Genomic DNA, 15,888 nt, shown 5'->3' on the forward strand with positions numbered 1-15,888 from the left:
GTCACCATTATGAGCAGGCACCTGGGGCCTGGTGGCGTGCCTGTGCTTCCAAATGGCTCAGGGACCACATAGCTTGGGCAGACAGACAAAAAGCTGGGCTCCACACCAGGCACCTGTCGGGCCATCTCACGACACCTGCCTCTTTTCCTCTCCGATCCATTTCAGCCACCGCCACCCCCTCAACGTGCTTCTGGAACCCTCAGCCTAGCCAGTCCTGAGGGACGTGGGAGACCGTGGAGGCTGGAGCAGGGGTGTCAGAATGGAGCCCTCAGCCCTGACAAAGACTGGCTCCAAGCAGGAGGAGGGCTTCGGGGTACAGTCCAGGAGGGTAGCCGACCTGGGCCTGGTCCCCAACCTGCGGCGAAGCAACAGCAACCTCTGCAGGAACAGGAGGTCTCAGTACCTCTTCAACAGCTGTGAGAAGGTAGGCTTCCAGTGGTCCGGGGTCCACTAGAGCCCTCTTGGGGCCCGGTGACCATGGGAGGGGGGATATCCTGCTGGGCAGAGGCTCCTGCTCTGGGGGCTGTAGCCCAGAAAGACCCTGGAGGAAAGATCTGGAGAGAACAGTAGGCGCCATGTCTGTCCCGCATCCCGCTCCCCAGGTGGTGCACTGGGTAAACACTGTCCTGGGCTAGACTCACGGAGAGTTGTCACCCCTGACCTTATTGCGCAATGACTTCCTATCCTCTATCTGACTGGGAAGCCCCGAGTGCAACCCAAGTCCTGGGCTAGCTTCACGGAAGGCCCTGGATGAGACCTTGGGACCGAGCACGCTTGAATGTCACAGTCCCTGTTAGTGGGGGAAAAAGGGTGTCTCAGCCTGCCATCCCACCAGGACAAAGGCAGGTGTCCAGACCCTCATTCTCCACCTTTCCACCACAGCAAGGTGTCCCCAGGAAGGCAGTGTTGCCATATAAACTGTAAAGTGCTATCCAAATTCAAATTGCACCCAAGAATTACTTCCACGGGTTCCCACCTCCATCCTGAATGGGGAGCTGAGCGCCTTCATCAAGGGTGGCTCCAGCCTGGGTGTGGGAGGGCTTGGGCTGCCCTCTTCTGAAAAGAGCCCCTTGAAGCTTGTCAGGAGAACAGAGGGGTCAAAGAGAGGCATAGGATGTGCAGGTGTGAATAACTGCTGATTTGATGCCTGAGGATCTCAAAGTGCCATTTTTACCCCCAGCAGGAAAATCTCAGCTCCTGGATTCCTGAAAATATCAAGAAGAAAGAATGCATGTACTTCGTGGAGAGCTCCAAACTGTCTGATGCCGGGTAAGGGACCCTGTCTCTGTTCCCCTGTGCAGAGGCTGGTGAGAGCAAGCCTGCCCAGGGCCTCAGCTGGGGACCGTTGCAAGTCAGCACAGGCCTGGGGTGCTCGGAGCCTCCCATTTACCTCCCTGAACTTGCCGTGGGGAAGGAGTCTCGCCCCACCCTGCTTCGCAGTTGAGGTGCAGAGACTTTAGGGGACATGTTCAGGGTCCTCACGTAGGTGCCCTGCAGGGGGACTTGGACCCACCAGTGGTTTGGGCTCCACCTCAAGAGCCACTCACGTGCCTCTGGAACAGTGTATGGGGCTCAGGGACTGGAACGGGCCTCGGGGAAAGTCCACAATTCAGACCCCTCACTGAGGAGGGCACTGAGTCTAGACAGGTCCACCTGCCTCCAAGTGAGCTGGGATGGGTGGGGCCACCTTGGGTGGGGCCAGAGGCAGCAGTGACCACTTGACCTCCCAGCTGCCAGATGTTACCCTCCTGGGCTGTGGACTCCCCAGGGGGGCGCCCCTGAGTTGGGTAAACCTGAGGGCGTCTGTGGAAGGACACCACACAGTCCTGTTCCTGGGACGGAGAGCCTTAAGGTGGCGTCCCTTGTTTTATTAAATTTATTGGAGTAACATTGGTTAATAACATTGTATAACTTTCGGGTGGACGGCTTTATAATTCGACATCTATGTATCCATTGTCTGTTCACCACCCGAAATCTAATCTTCTGTCACCATATATTTGACTGTCTTTACCCTCTTCAACCTTCCCCACTCCCCCTACCGCCCCCCCCCCCCCCGGTAACTACCATACTGTTGTCTGTGTTTATGCAGTTGTTTTGTTCTGTTTGTTCATTTTTTTACTTTCTGTTTTATATCTCACGTATGAGTGAAATTATATTGTTCTTGGCCTTGTCCATCTGACTCTTTCACTTAGCGTGATGCTCTCAAGATTCATCTGCATTTTCATAAATGACAGTATTTTATCTTTTTATGGCTATGTAATATTCCACTGTATATGTGAAACATAGGCACTAAGCTTATGGACGTTGGTCTCAGAGGGATTATTGTGAACTTGACCTCAAAGGCAAGGGAAGTAAAAGAAAAAAATAAGTGAACAGACTACATAAAACTAAAAAGCTTCTGCACAGCAAAAGAAACCATCAATTAACAAGAAGACAACCAACTGCATAGGAGAAGATATTTGATATCTTCTCCTATCTTTACCTTTGATAATGGGCTAATACTAAAAATATATAAAAAACTCATACAACAAAACAATATGAAACAAACAATCCTATTTAAAAAATAGGCAGAGGATCTCAACAGACATTTTTCCAAAGAAGACACACAGTTGTCTAGTAGATATATAAAGAGATGCTCAACATCACTAATCACCAAGGAAATGCAAATGAAAACTCACACCTGTTTGGATGGCTATTATCAAAAAGACAAGAAATAAGTGGTGGTGAGAATGTGGAGAAAACGTAACCCTCATACCTTGCTGATGGGAATGTAAAACGGTGCAGCTGCTGTGGGAACCAGTATGGAGGTTCCTCAAAAAATTAAGACTAGAGCTACCACCATATGACCCAGAAATCCCTCTCTGTTGGTATTCCTTGAGGATGAACAGAGCGTAGGTTCTGGGTTGTGTTTCCCTTCCAGGCACACTGTAGTCTATGCTGTGGCACAGTCTTTCTTCTTGTCACCTAGAGAACTCCTACTTATCCTTCAAGGCCCAATGCGGATGCCGCTTCTGCTGTGGAGCCCTCCTTGACCACCCCCAGGGAGTGACCTGTTTCTCCCGCCACACTCTGTATAGTTCTCTTTTCTGAGTTCTGACCTCTGACCAAGGCAGAGTCACTTTTTACCTCCCATACTGGACAAATGGTCAGTATTCAGTTTATATTTGCTGACTAATACAGGAGGAGGGGTGTCCTGTGTGGAGAAGATAGAGAGGATTGTGACCCGGAATCAGACGTGAATGATCTCTGCTGTTTCTGGGATGCTGTGATGCGCCCAGGGTGTTGTCACTGAAAGTGCCCTGTGGATGTGTGGGGGTTTATCCCCTGGCTTGGCTGCTCTTCAGATAAGCGCCCTCATTTCTCACAGGTGGTCCTAGGACAGACGCTGAGTTAGAGGATGCTGCCACGCTGCTCCAGCTGACAGCTTTGTGGCTGGTGACCTTGAATGCACCTGGTGCATGATCAGAGTTTTAGGCTTACACCGTGCATTCTGACAGTATACTGAGCGCTTCTCATTGAGTTCTCCAGTCTTAGTTATTTTAAAATAGGTTTATAAAAATAGCCTTGGAGGGAACTTGCGATCTACAAGCTTCCCGTACAGGAATCACTGGTTTTAAGACCATTTTGAAGACTGTAACCTGGTGTCTACCTGTAGGGTTCGGGGGGGGGGGCATTGATTGAACCCCAGACCTTTCTTTCTTCTGTGCTCTGAATCAGTGGAGAAATGTTGACAGCAGTCAGGGCTGGGGAGGGGGTGACAGGCTGGATTTGGGCAGAAATGGGGCTTTCTGCTCCTTTAGTACTCCTGTCTACTTTGAAGAAACAGTGCCCTGTATTGTTTGGTTCTAAAAACGTTCAGCATCACCTTTATCAGCATGGGGTTTAATGCAAGGAGTTGCTACAGAGAGATAACAGATGGAATGGCCTGTTCATTCAGGTGGTCCCTGAGAGAGAGAGAGAGAGAGAGAGAGTTTCTTTGTGTGTGTGTTTATGTGTGTGTGTGTGCGCGCGCGCGCGCGTGCATGGTATATGTGTGAGACTGAGACCACTGGCAGTACCTCTGCAGGCTGCAGGAAGGGACCCCGGGGTATGGGGGGGGCGGGGCAGGGGAGAAGGTGCTGCCCCCCACGGGGTGCTAGCAGAGGTGATCCCAGTTGGGCCCATGTTGGCCAAGCATAGGGAGCAATTCTCTGACCAGTTTCTGGGTCAGCAGTTGCAGTGCGGCTTCCTGCACGTTGTCAGGCTTGGAAACTCGCGTAGATTTAAGCTCTAAGCTCGTCAGAGGGCCATGGTTTAGAGAGGAGGGAAAGGAGGCGGTTTGTCACGGGCTGGCTGTTAGAAACGTAGGAAAATCTGGGGCAGCCATGGGCCAGGATAGGAGAGCTAAGGTCCTCCTCCTGGCAACTCTGTTCCCTGCCTTGGCGCATAAATCGAGGCCATGCAGGGTGTTTCCTGAGGTGCCTTGCGTCTTCCAGAGGGGCCGTAGAGGAGGGTCAGAAGCACGGGTAGCAAGGGACCTGCTTCATGAGCAGTGACAGGACAGCCTGAGGGGAACAGGAGCCCTTGGGTTCGGGGCGCACTGTGGGTATCTTAACCGATCCTTGGCTCTCTGTGTGGTTAGTAGTTTGCATTAACAAAATACTTTTATAAATTACTACTCATTCACCGTCTCGTTTGACCTTCACAAGTTTTGCAGGGTTGGGGTCAGGGGATGTATTATTTTTCCCATTTAATGGTTGAGAAACTGAAATTCAAAGCACCTAAGCTGGTTCAGGCTTTAGACTTTCTTTCTTCCTTTCTTTGGTCTCATCTGTATCTAGACTTTTAGGTCATTTGTTAACTATCAGGAAGTAGGAATCTAAAAAAGTTGTAGATTTCCAGTTAAACAAGGTGTAATTGGCCGGGTGGGGCCGGGGTGCTTCCTTTCTGCCCCCACGTGGCCATCACAGACACCGTGGCTGTGGCTGGGTGCCTCTTACTGCTGGGTGGGGCGGGAGTCCTGACCCTCCACTGGGCCTCCTCTGACACCCTCAGTGGGGAGCAGGGGACGGGCACCTCGGTACCTGTGGTGACCTCGCGGTCTTTGCAGGAAGGTGGTGTGTGAGTGCGGCTACACGCGTGAGCAGCACTCAGAGGAGGCCATCAGGTCCCACACCTTCCAGGGCAATGAGTGGGACCCGAAAAAGCATGTCCAGGAGATGCCGACGGATGCCTTTGGTGACATTGTCTTCACAGGCCTGAGCCAGAAGGTGGGAAAGGTTGGTTTCCATCACCCTGTTGCTCTGACGTAGACCAGAGCTCACCAGTGGTGACCCACAGTGGCCAGACTTCTGGGGTGGGAGTAAGAGGCTGGCTGAAACCCTAGGGGCACAAAACCCTCCCAACGTGAGGGATGGCGTAGGTGGGGACTTTGCCCGACTAACAGGAGACACATGGCACCCTCAGCATCCTTGGCTGCTGCAGAGCAGGCTGGGGCCACAGCCAGGGGAGAGGTGTAAGTACTGTCTAGCTGGGAGGCCCTGGGCGTTTTATCAGGCCTGGGAGGAAGCAGGGGAGTGCACTGTACTCAGGCACAGGGGCTGGAGGACTGGCAGTGAGGAGGTGGGAAGGGACTCTGGGGTGGCCGGGAGGCTGGTAGCACACAGGTAAGAGGTTTACCAGGTGGCTGATCAGCTGGGGTGGAAGGTGGGGTGGGGGGATCCCAGCAGAGCCTCACCTGCAGAATCAAAGGCCCACTCGCCTGCATTTTAACCAGCCTTCCGGTGTCACAGCTCCTGGTGCCACTGTCCTGTGAGGTCTGGCGAGCCACTCAGTTCTGTGCTGGGTTTCTGTGACCCCCAAACCTCACACTAGCTGGTGAGACCTTTCCCCGCAATTTCTCTGTGTCGCTGAGATTCTGCCCATGTGGTCAAGGAGGTGGAACAAAGAGGGTCCTGGGGTCACCAGCCCCAGTGGCCACCCTGCATGAGCACCATCATGTTTGGGTGCTTTCCAAGCCCCTGTCCCTTTGAGCTGCTCTCCACGCTGGCTGGGTCACTTAACTGGACAGGAGGTAGGGGCAGGGGGTCTTCTGCAACACGGGAGCTCAGAGCAAGAAGGGACTGAGAGGGAAGTGTGAGGACAGCCAACTTGACATGACAGCCAGGGTGTGGGGACCCAGGACAGGGGTGCCGGCCGTTTGGGAGGCGGCACTGGGTGAAGAGCAGGGAAGGCGCTCCAGTGCTGGACCAGAGGAATCAGTGGCAGGCACGGCTCTTACAGTGAGGTTGGAATTGGGGTGAGCGGCCTCGGGCTGAGGTGCCCCAGATGGAGAGGAGGAGCGGAGAGGGTGCTGCGGCTCCATGCTGGGCCGAGCGGGTGTGAGGCTGATGGGCTGGCCCCCTGATGCCTGTCATTCCCATCAGCCTCTCTTCCGGCTTCACCTCCCCCTTGTGTCCTGCCAGGGCATGGCCATTTGTACTTGCTGGACCTAGACCCAGGGTATGAGGTCCTCTCCCCGCCCCTACTGCCCTGCCAGGGAGGGTGTCTCAGGCATGACTGGACATGGGGTTTCTGAGGGCTCAGGCGGGCGCCCACTGACCTGAGGACTCCTCTGCTGTCTCCTGACTCCCCTGCAGTACGTCCGCCTCTCTCAAGACACTCCCTCCAGCGTGACCTACCAGCTCATGACTCAGCACTGGGGCCTGGATGTCCCCAACCTCCTCATCTCGGTCACGGGCGGGGCCAAGGACTTCAACATGAAGCCCCGACTGAAGAGCGTCTTCCGCAGAGGCCTGGTCAAAGTGGCCCAGACCACAGGTAGGCTCAGGGCGCCAGGCCCAGATGACAGGTAGGCCCCCGAACAATGGATGTGCTGAGAACACCAGGCAAGGGGGTCCCTGCCAGGCAGTCAGAGCTTTGGGACTGGTTGGCCCTCAGGAGTCACTAAGGTCATGTCTGGCCAGGCTCGCCCAGCCCTGTCTGCCTGCAGCTCTGTGCTCCACACCCTACTGCCGCCCCTGGGCTTGTTCAGTGGGGCAGACATGGCCCCACTTAGCTCCCCAATGGTGAAAGCCCTGCTGGGAATGGGGAGGAGGCCTGGAAGCCTTGAGCCTCCACTGCCCGAGGGGAGAGGAGGCCTGAGGAGGCTGTGTTAACCACGGGGTGTCAGTCAGAATTTCTCTGTTAACTAATTGTTTTCAGACTTACGCCTGAAAATGGGATTGAAAGCCCTGCAGGTACAGGCTGTGAGCGTCAGAAGCCCACAGGGCCCTAGGTGTCAGGCAGGCGTGTGCATGGCTGGGTGCACACCAGGACGCATGGGCCTGCCCACCCTCTGCTCTTTTCCCCAGGAGCCTGGATTATCACCGGGGGGTCCCACACCGGTGTGATGAAGCAGGTGGGTGAGGCCGTGCGTGACTTCAGCCTGAGCAGCAGCTACAACGAAGGAGAAGTGGTCACCATTGGGATTGCCACGTGGGGCACCGTGCACAACCGAGAGGGCCTGATCCACCCCACGGTGAGCTGCGTGGCCCCTCCTGGGGTGGGTGGGCATCTCCGAGGAGGAGCTGCTGGGGCCTCATGGGAACTGCAGTGGACAGACCATCACCTGGCCACCAGCATAAATGCACAATGGAGGGAAGAGGCTGGGTGGGGATAAAGCAGACCTGGGTTCAGGGCCCCCACACTGCAGACCCTGGTGGCCCAGGATAAGTGGCTAACTTGGCTGAACTCTCTAGTTTCCTCTCTTAAGATTACAGGATAAGTTTATATAAAAGTCCCTAACTTGCCACCACTGGTCACCATAGCAACCGCTCAGGTGTGAACTGGTCTTAGCAGGAGGAAGGAGCCTGGCCAAGGTCACAGAGTGATGAGCCCTTGGGTTGAATTGTACCCTGCCATTCTCCGTGGACAACAGGGATGTGTGCACTGGTCCGGCACCCGCCCCTTCTGGATTCATGTCCCGAGGCTGCTGTGATTAATGATTACAAACCTGGTGACTTAAAGCAACAGCAATGTCCTCTCTCACAGTTCTAGAAACCAGAGTCTGGGATCAGCATCACTTGGCCAAAATCAATATGCTGGTTGGGTCTTGCTTCCTCCAGAGGCTGTAGAAAGAAGCCATTCCTGCCTCTTCCAGCTCCTAGTGGCTGCCAGCTTTCCTTGGCTTGGGGCTGCATCACTGCCGTTTCTGGCCACTCCCCTTCTGTAATCAAATCTCCCTCTGCCTCTCTCTTATAAGGAGACCTATGGTGACATTTAGGACCCATCTGTTATAACCTAGGGTAATCTTTCCATGTTAAGATCTTTAACTTAGTCACAACTGCAAAGGCTTTTTCCAAATAAAGTCACATTCACAGGTTCCAGGGATTAGGAACTGATGTCTCTAGAGGTCATTACCCAGCCTGTTAGGCCCCCATTTCTAGCGTTCACAAAACAGAACTTCCCATCCATGTGTGTGACTCTTCCCTGGCCACCCCCAGGGTGGCTTCCCTGCCGAGTACATTGTGGATGAGGAAGGCCAGGGTCACCTGACCTGTCTGGACAGCAACCACTCCCACTTCATCCTTGTGGACGACGGGACCCACGGCCACTATGGGGTCGAGATACCCCTGAGGTCCAAGCTGGAGAAGTTCATTTCAGAGCAGACAAAGGAAAGAGGAGGTGAGGAAGCACTCTTCCGAGGGCGCCCGGGGTGGAGGGGGAGCAGGCTGATCATGGTGATGGGGACACAGCTGGCTGTGACCAGGATGTGCCATAGGCGGGCTGCTTAGGGCATAATTAGAACACATTTGGATTTCTTTACACTGTTCAGAAAGGTCACATTCTCATGCTCCGTGTAACCAGAAAAGTAAAGTCGGGGCCGGCCCTGGCTTTTCTGCTCACTGTCAGACCACCATCTGTGGTCACTTACAAACTCGGTCTCAGGTCAGATACAAGAATGAGTGCCATCTTCTCCATTGTGGGTGGGATGGGTGGATTCTGGGACAGTGGGGGGTCAGATACTCAGGGTTTTGCACATGCTGTGAGGAGGGGTGTGGGCGGGAGCTGAGATATCGGGGTCTAGCTCTGTACCTGGGCTCATCAGGCACCTTGAGGGCAGAGGTTTTCAAGCTTGGCTGCACATCCGAGTCCCCTGGAAGGCTTGTCAATCACCAGTACCCCCCCACAACCCCCTGGCCTCCACCTCCCATCCCTGACTCGGGTCTGGGTCAGGGGAAGCTTGCACTTCTAAGTTCCCTGGTAACACTGACTTGCTGGTTGGGGACCGGACTTTGAGCACCTTGCTTTGACTGAGAGACCTGTGGGGGGGAGTGTTAGCAGCATGTGAGCATGTGGGGACAGTGAGACCGGGCTGGCATTTGGAGGGAAAGTTTGCTGCCTGGGGAAAGGTATCTCTACAGTCTTCACGAGACCCCTGCCTGCAGGCTGGATGAAGGGTTCAGGGTGGGCCCGAACGTCTGGACAGAGGACTGAGGTCTAGTCCCCGTGGACCGCTGCTGCTCCGGGCCACGTGGTGTGTTATGCCCACCTGCTTGAGGTGTCCCATGGCATACCCAGACTTTAGACGCCATGAGTGGACTGCAGAGAAAAGCAGGGAGGTTGTTGTGGCTTGCTGGGTGGAGGAGACCAGCTGGGGGACCCTGGATGTTGCTCCGCCGTCCACAGTCCTTCCCTTCCCCTTCCACCCAGAAAGGGTACAGGGGTGGCAAGTGCGAGGAGAGGAGCCATCACGGGGCTCTTGAATTTGCTCACGTCCATAGAACAAGCAGATGGCCTATGGCTCCAGAGCATCAGCCTTTAGAAGCTGCTTAGCACCCGTGATGTGTCTCCCAACTGACGCTTCTTCGCAATGAGGCTGGAGCTGGCAGGGGTGGGGGTAGGGAAGCATCCCAGGTGGAGGTTCTGAGCCCCACGTTCCCTAACTGGGGCTCTGTGCTTCATCCTAGGTGTGGCCATCAAGATCCCTATCGTCTGTGTGGTGCTGGAGGGAGGGCCTGGCACACTACATGTAAGTCCTGGCCAGGTGGGTGGGGTCCCCTGGGGGGGTCAAGTCCTGTTGCAGGTGGGGCAACTGACCCAAACACTGTTCCCAGAATTCCACTGGGACATGGGAAAGAGAGAGCAAGGAGCTTGCCCCCCCCCATGAGATGGAGAGAGGGCGGTCCACCATTTGGCAGGGCCCTCTCCACGCAATGGGGGAAGAGGGCACTGGCTTTGGCCCTGGGCAGTTGACCGATAAGAGGGGCTCCAGAGAGGGCTGCAGCCAGGATGGAGCTGATGGTCTCCTGCTTCCAGGACCTTGGGGCAGCCGTGGGAGGCTTCTGTCACTCTATACCCACACTCCGCCCTGGGGGACCAGCAGCTGAACACACTACCCACAGACCTTTATTCTGAGCCCACTCCACAGTGTGTGGTTCCCCTTGTTCATGGTATCTCTGCTGTAGGAATGTGTATGACATGACAGCCTGTCAATTGAGGGCAGGAAAATAGAAAATGTCACTTGTGTTTGGTGATCCCAGGAGGTGAAAATGAACCTGAGGTTTCCTGGGGAGACTGGGATGCATCTAATCCCCACTTCCTCCATGCCCAGACTCCTCCTCACGGTTCTCCCGCAGACAGTTCCCAGGCTGGGGTTAGGGGCCCCTTCCTGAAATTGAGGTCACCCTGGGTCCCCGGAGGTCTCCCCTCATTGTCCTAGTCTCACCTGGGCCCTAATGATGGGGTGACTCTGGCCCAGGCAGCGCCCTCTCTTTCTGGAGATGCTCTCATGTTCTCTTATGCTGGTGCTGTTGAGCGGTAGGCCTAGAGGAGATGGGGTGTCAGGTGTGCATTAGGATTGGCCGCCTCTTCCCTCTGAGCTGTGGGTGCTGCCGCACGGATCAGTATTTTCAGTGAGTTTCACAATAGCCCGTTAGCCCTGATGTTAACGCGCCATCAGAGGTTTCTCCACTGCAGGAAATGTGTGAGGGAAGGGTGAGGGGTCAGGTCCTGGCTCATGGTGGGCCTCTGCCTTGCAGACCATCTACAACGCCATCACCCATGGTACCCCGTGTGTGGTGGTGGAGGGCTCGGGCCGCGTGGCCGATGTCATCGCCCAGGTGGCCAGTCTGCCCATCTCCGAGATCACCATCTCCCTGATTCAGCAGAAGCTGGCCGTGTTCTTCCAGGAGATGTTCGAGACCTTCACCGAGGGCAGGATTGTGGAGTGGACCAAGAAGGTGAGGTTGGCAGGCACGGGGGTCACCAGGTGCGGCTGACTGCCAGGTGCCAGCAGCCTCGTAAACAGGACCAGGATACGTGGGACCCAGAAACAGAGACTCCAGGGGCCTAGGGAGGGCATGGGAGTGAAATGCAGAGCCTTTGGGGGCTTTGAGCCTTGCAGACAGAGGGCCCAGGACAGGTGGGCAGCCTTCAGCTGAGGCAGCATGCTGTCTGGTGAAGAGAGGGCGTGTCTTGAACCTGTCACTCATAGGACTTCAGGCCTTGGGGGGACACTACAGGTTTGAGAGCACAGCTGTCTCAGGAAGAGGAGCTGCTGGATTGGAGGCCATAGGCTGGTGCTATGGCTGAGAGGTGGGCAGAGGGGTGGAGAACTGAGATTGGGGCAGGCAAGCAGCAGGTGGCAGGGTACCATCCAGTCTCTGCGCCTGGGGAGCTCAAGGTCTCCCAGGTAGATTAATAGAGGAGTTCTGGGGTGGGCCATGCAGGGAAGCAGACAGAGTGGATTAAGATGGGGCCACCCATGGTTGCCGCTACCATGTGGTGATTTGGGGGCCACCTCCATGCCCCCACAGAGGTATCAGTGGTCATGGGCCTCTCCTGGGGATCTTCAGGTTTGGTGAGCATTCCGGGGGAGCTCCTGGTCCCCAGGGCATTTGGGAGACTTCAAGGCCTGGGAGGGATGTACTGAGTGAAAACAGGGGGTTTTAAGACATGACCTGCAGCTGATGGGTCCCACAGATGCCCTGTGATGGATGGCACAGTCCTATCCTGCAGGGCCCTCTGCTGGTGGCTCGGCTTTCTTCTCATTTTTCTTTTTTCTTTTTTCGACTTTATTGCTAGTGCCTGCTTTCTCTCTCACTTTTGGTTTTGGAATAATTGTAGACTTGTAGACCAGTTGTCAAGATAGAGGGTCTCTCCACCCTTCAGCCAGCCTCTCCCGATGTGAACACCCTGCACAGCTTGGTGCCTTTGTCAGAACTGAGAGGTGAACTCTGGTTCGTCGCTGTTGATGGAACTCAGACCGTTCGCATTTCATGTTGATCCACGCATGTCCTTTTTCTGACCCAGGATCCAAACGAAGACACCAGACTGTGTTTAGCCTGTTCTCCTTAATTGTCTTTATCTTTCCCCTTCAACATGTGACGTAACCAACCCCCTCAGGATTAAGAGACTCTCTGGGACGTCACCATATGAATAGATGGCAGAGGGGCTGCTCTGGCTATGGGTGCACTTCAAGCTCAGGACCCCTCTTTCTGCGCATCTTCTTCACCCATGGGCAGCCCACCTCCAAGATCTCGGGTTTGGATCCTCCTCCTGGTCTCCCAGCCCCACCCCTTTCCCTGATCTTGGGGACTCATGGCTATTATGATTGGGGACCACAGTGGCTCTGCATTGCAGCTCAGTAATTTTGCTCTAAAATGCCCTAAAGGCATTTTTTTTTTTTAATCCCAGCAGTGGGAGGTAAATTGCTGCAGATGGGTGGAGAAGCTGCTAGGACCCCTTACAGACAGATGGGGCAGGGCATTCACCCTAGACGGCAGGGAAGGACTCTTCCAATACTTGGAGGCTGTCTGGCTCAATTGGGAGCCCTGGGTAACTTGGAGTGGACCTCAGAAGTAGCCATCTCCCCAGTTCAGATTTCAGGGGGTCCCAGTGAGCCCACAGCCATGACCCCAGCCTCCAACAGTCTGAGGGAGTGTGGCTGGGTCAGCCCTCGGCATCGCACGAAGGCCGTGGCCAGCTGAATGAGCTCAGGGGAGACCCCCCTGCACCCCACTTTCTCTGGTCATTCGAACTACTTTTTCAGCCACACCCTGAGCTCGCCTGACTCCTGATTCCTGGCACGATTCTCAGTGGGGACACTCAGTACCTCTCTGATCCTCGGTTCCCCAACAGCAAGTTGGAGCTGCAAAGTCATCAGGGGCCATATCTTTTTCCAGCTCTGTGAACGTTGGGCCAGGCTGTAAAAATTCCTAGAAATTCAGTTTTAAGGGACTGACCTGTATTTTCCAGGGCAAGTCTGTGGAGTGGCTCAGCCCCAGCTATGTCTGATTTCAGGCCACATGGGCAGTCCATGCTCCCAGCCAAAGACCACAGGGACACAGCATAGGTGACCAAGTACCCTCTCCAGGACACTCCCCTCAGAAGCCATGGTGTTGGGGGGATGTTGAGGGTTTGGGCTCCGGTTAGGGGTGGAGGGTCGAAGGCAGTGAGCTCACTGTGGATGGGAGCAGGGGTCCTTGTTTGGGTGTTTGTGTCACAGGGACCTGTTCTTGTTGGTGCTTCTTGTGGTCTCAGGGTGACCTTGTTCTGTGAGACTGTTTTGTTGTGTGGTCAGGTCAGTCCGTGAGAACGCCGAAGTCCGGCTGTGAGCGTCAGCTCAGTTCCCCGCAGGGCCATTGGGAACTGGTGGACAGGCCCCGGGGCCTTTCCTGGGTTAAGTTATAAATTATTCAGGCCATTCTCAGAACGGAATCTAACCTGCTGTTGTCAGAAGGTGCCTGTTTTAGTCCCCTCTCTGTGACTGAGTCAAGGCCCTGAAAACAGTACTTACACAAGGCAGTCTCAGCCATGCCAAGGGGGTGACCCCTTCTTGTTACTCTTGTTCTAAAGGGGGGGACCCCCAGCTTCATGGTCACGAGCAGGAAGTAATTCATTCGGCAAACGCCAGAGCCTGGGCCTGCACTGCCATGAGCGGCAGGTGAGCAGGGCGGCCTTTTTCCTCAGACGCAGCCACTGGTGCCTCTGGACACCAGCCATGGGGGTCCCCTCACGGGGCTCACAGCTGGCACACTTGCCCTTTCTTAGCGCTGCTCTTGTCTGTCCAGCAGGGACAATGATACCTAAACTCGGAGGACGAGACAAGAAAATGTATGCAAAGTGCCGAGTTTTCATCTGCACATGTGCACTCCCAAAATGGTGGCTGTCCTGTGAACCAAAGGCTGGATTGAGTTCAGGAGACATTTTAGCTGGAGGACGGGTGGGGCTGGGGAGACCAGGGGCTATTTGGGAATTGATGAGAAAGCTGCACCCTGAGGGAGGGGGAAGGTTGGGATCTTAGGGGTGGAAGTGAGGTGTTCATGGTGGTGAGTGGCCCCTATGGAAGCATAGGCAGCAGGCTGGGAGCAGAGGGGAAAGGCAGGGGAGGCTGGGTGTGGCCAGCCTGGGCCTAGGGGAGGTGTCGGAAGCTTTGGGAGCCATGAGGGACCTGTGGAGCATGTACCCTGGCCTCAGGGTGAAGGGGTTGTGGGGAACAGCAACTGGTAACAGGCAGGATGCAATGTAATAGACAGACGGAAAGGTGACAGGTGGATGGATGGATAGATAGAGCGGGTAAGTAGATTTATAGATACGTAGGTCAGTAGCTAGGTAGGTAGGGTAGGTAAATTGGTGGGTAGGTAGGATGGACAGATAGACACGATTCATGGATAGGTGGGTAGCTGGATGATTGCATGGATGGATGGGTGGATGGATGGATGGATGGATGGATGGATAGATAAATAGGTAGGTAGGCAGGTAGGGTGAGGAGTGGCAGGGCCCAGGTGGGAGGACCAAGGGGAGAGTCCTAAGTTAAGCAATGCCGGGCATTCAGCAGATACCACCTCATGGGCAGGGTAAACATTCTTTACCCTTGGGTTGTGTTTTCTACACTACAGACCACTCACAAACATCATGTATTTGGTGCTTTAGCATCTTCATCTTCACCTTCCAGGGGATGGGAGTCGAGGAGGTGGCCCTGGCCACGCAGGTGGGCAGGACTCATGCCCAGGCTCTGGCTCCATGTCCAGGGCCTCAACTCTCCGGGTGCCCTTGGAGGAGGCAGGAGGCCTGCTTGTCATTGGGGACCTCACTTGGTGAATGTCTGTTGCAGATCCAAGACATTGTCCGGAGGCGGCAGCTGCTGACCATCTTTCGGGAAGGCAAGGATGGCCAGCAGGATGTGGACGTGGCTATCCTGCAGGCCTTGCTGAAAGGTGAGGGTCAGGCAAAGTGGGGACCAAGGGGAGAAGCCAGAACAGGGGTGCTCAAGACCCTGAGTTCTAGTTGGTCACACTGGTCAGAGGGTAGCCGACGCTGGGGTACAGGTGTCTTTCCCAACTTGTCTTTTTAATTGAAATCTGAGTGTGGTCCACACTAATTTACTCTTTGTGATCATCATAGTTTCTCATAAAGTTTTAGGGTTAAAAGAAAGAACCTTAGAGTCCCATTCCTGACTCCCCGTACCTGGTCCTGTGCTTGCACTCCCTGCCTCCCTGGTGGTAAGCTCAGTCACAGGGGTCCTCGTGAACCACAGAGCTCTGGGCAGACTCCTTGGTCTGCCCTCTGCCCTCTGGCTGCTCTTCCTGAGCCCACACTTGCCCCGTCCTCTTCTGCCACTGCTGGGAGACAAGTACTTCCCTGTCACTTCTGCTGGCTTCCACGTGGCTGTGCTGGGGAGATGACCCCGATGCCATGCAGGAAGCGTCCATGATAGAAGGTCAAATGTGACCTTTATTTCTGTGCAACAACTCCATGTCCCCGTCTCCCTGACAGAGGACCGAGTATTGCCCATCAAACCTCATCAACCAATGAGATGGTCAAAACTTGGACCAGAGGCTTCCATTTAAAGGCTTTCATCTAGGAAGATTCTCGTTGGAACAGAGAGGAGCCAGGAGGAGCTGGTCCCACAGAAGCAGAGCAGCT

General features: G+C 54.9%; 1 protein-coding gene across 3 annotated transcripts in view; it reads left to right on the forward strand.

Moving 5' to 3' along the window:
• Positions 1-207: 207 nt before the first annotated feature.
• TRPM2 (transient receptor potential cation channel subfamily M member 2) overlaps positions 208-15,888 on the forward strand; it is a 44,136-nt gene continuing 28,455 nt past the window's right edge. For 2 of the 3 annotated variants that reach the window (XM_090272160.1, XM_090272162.1), the window contains exons 1-9: positions 208-424; positions 1,181-1,269; positions 5,090-5,258; positions 6,618-6,798; positions 7,332-7,498; positions 8,463-8,643; positions 9,930-9,991; positions 11,001-11,201; positions 15,077-15,179. In XM_090272160.1, the coding sequence (XP_090128286.1) occupies positions 260-424; positions 1,181-1,269; positions 5,090-5,258; positions 6,618-6,798; positions 7,332-7,498; positions 8,463-8,643; positions 9,930-9,991; positions 11,001-11,201; positions 15,077-15,179 (1,318 nt within the window). In that variant the 5' untranslated portion in view covers positions 208-259. The remainder of the gene's footprint in view (positions 425-1,180; positions 1,270-5,089; positions 5,259-6,617; positions 6,799-7,331; positions 7,499-8,462; positions 8,644-9,929; positions 9,992-11,000; positions 11,202-15,076; positions 15,180-15,888) is intronic. The other variant, XM_090272161.1, reaches the window with a different exon arrangement.

Source organism: Furipterus horrens, unplaced genomic scaffold (genome assembly GCF_987537825.1).
Source record: "Furipterus horrens unplaced genomic scaffold, mFurHor1.1.pri manual_scaffold_1, whole genome shotgun sequence".
NCBI lineage: Eukaryota > Metazoa > Chordata > Mammalia > Chiroptera > Furipteridae > Furipterus > Furipterus horrens.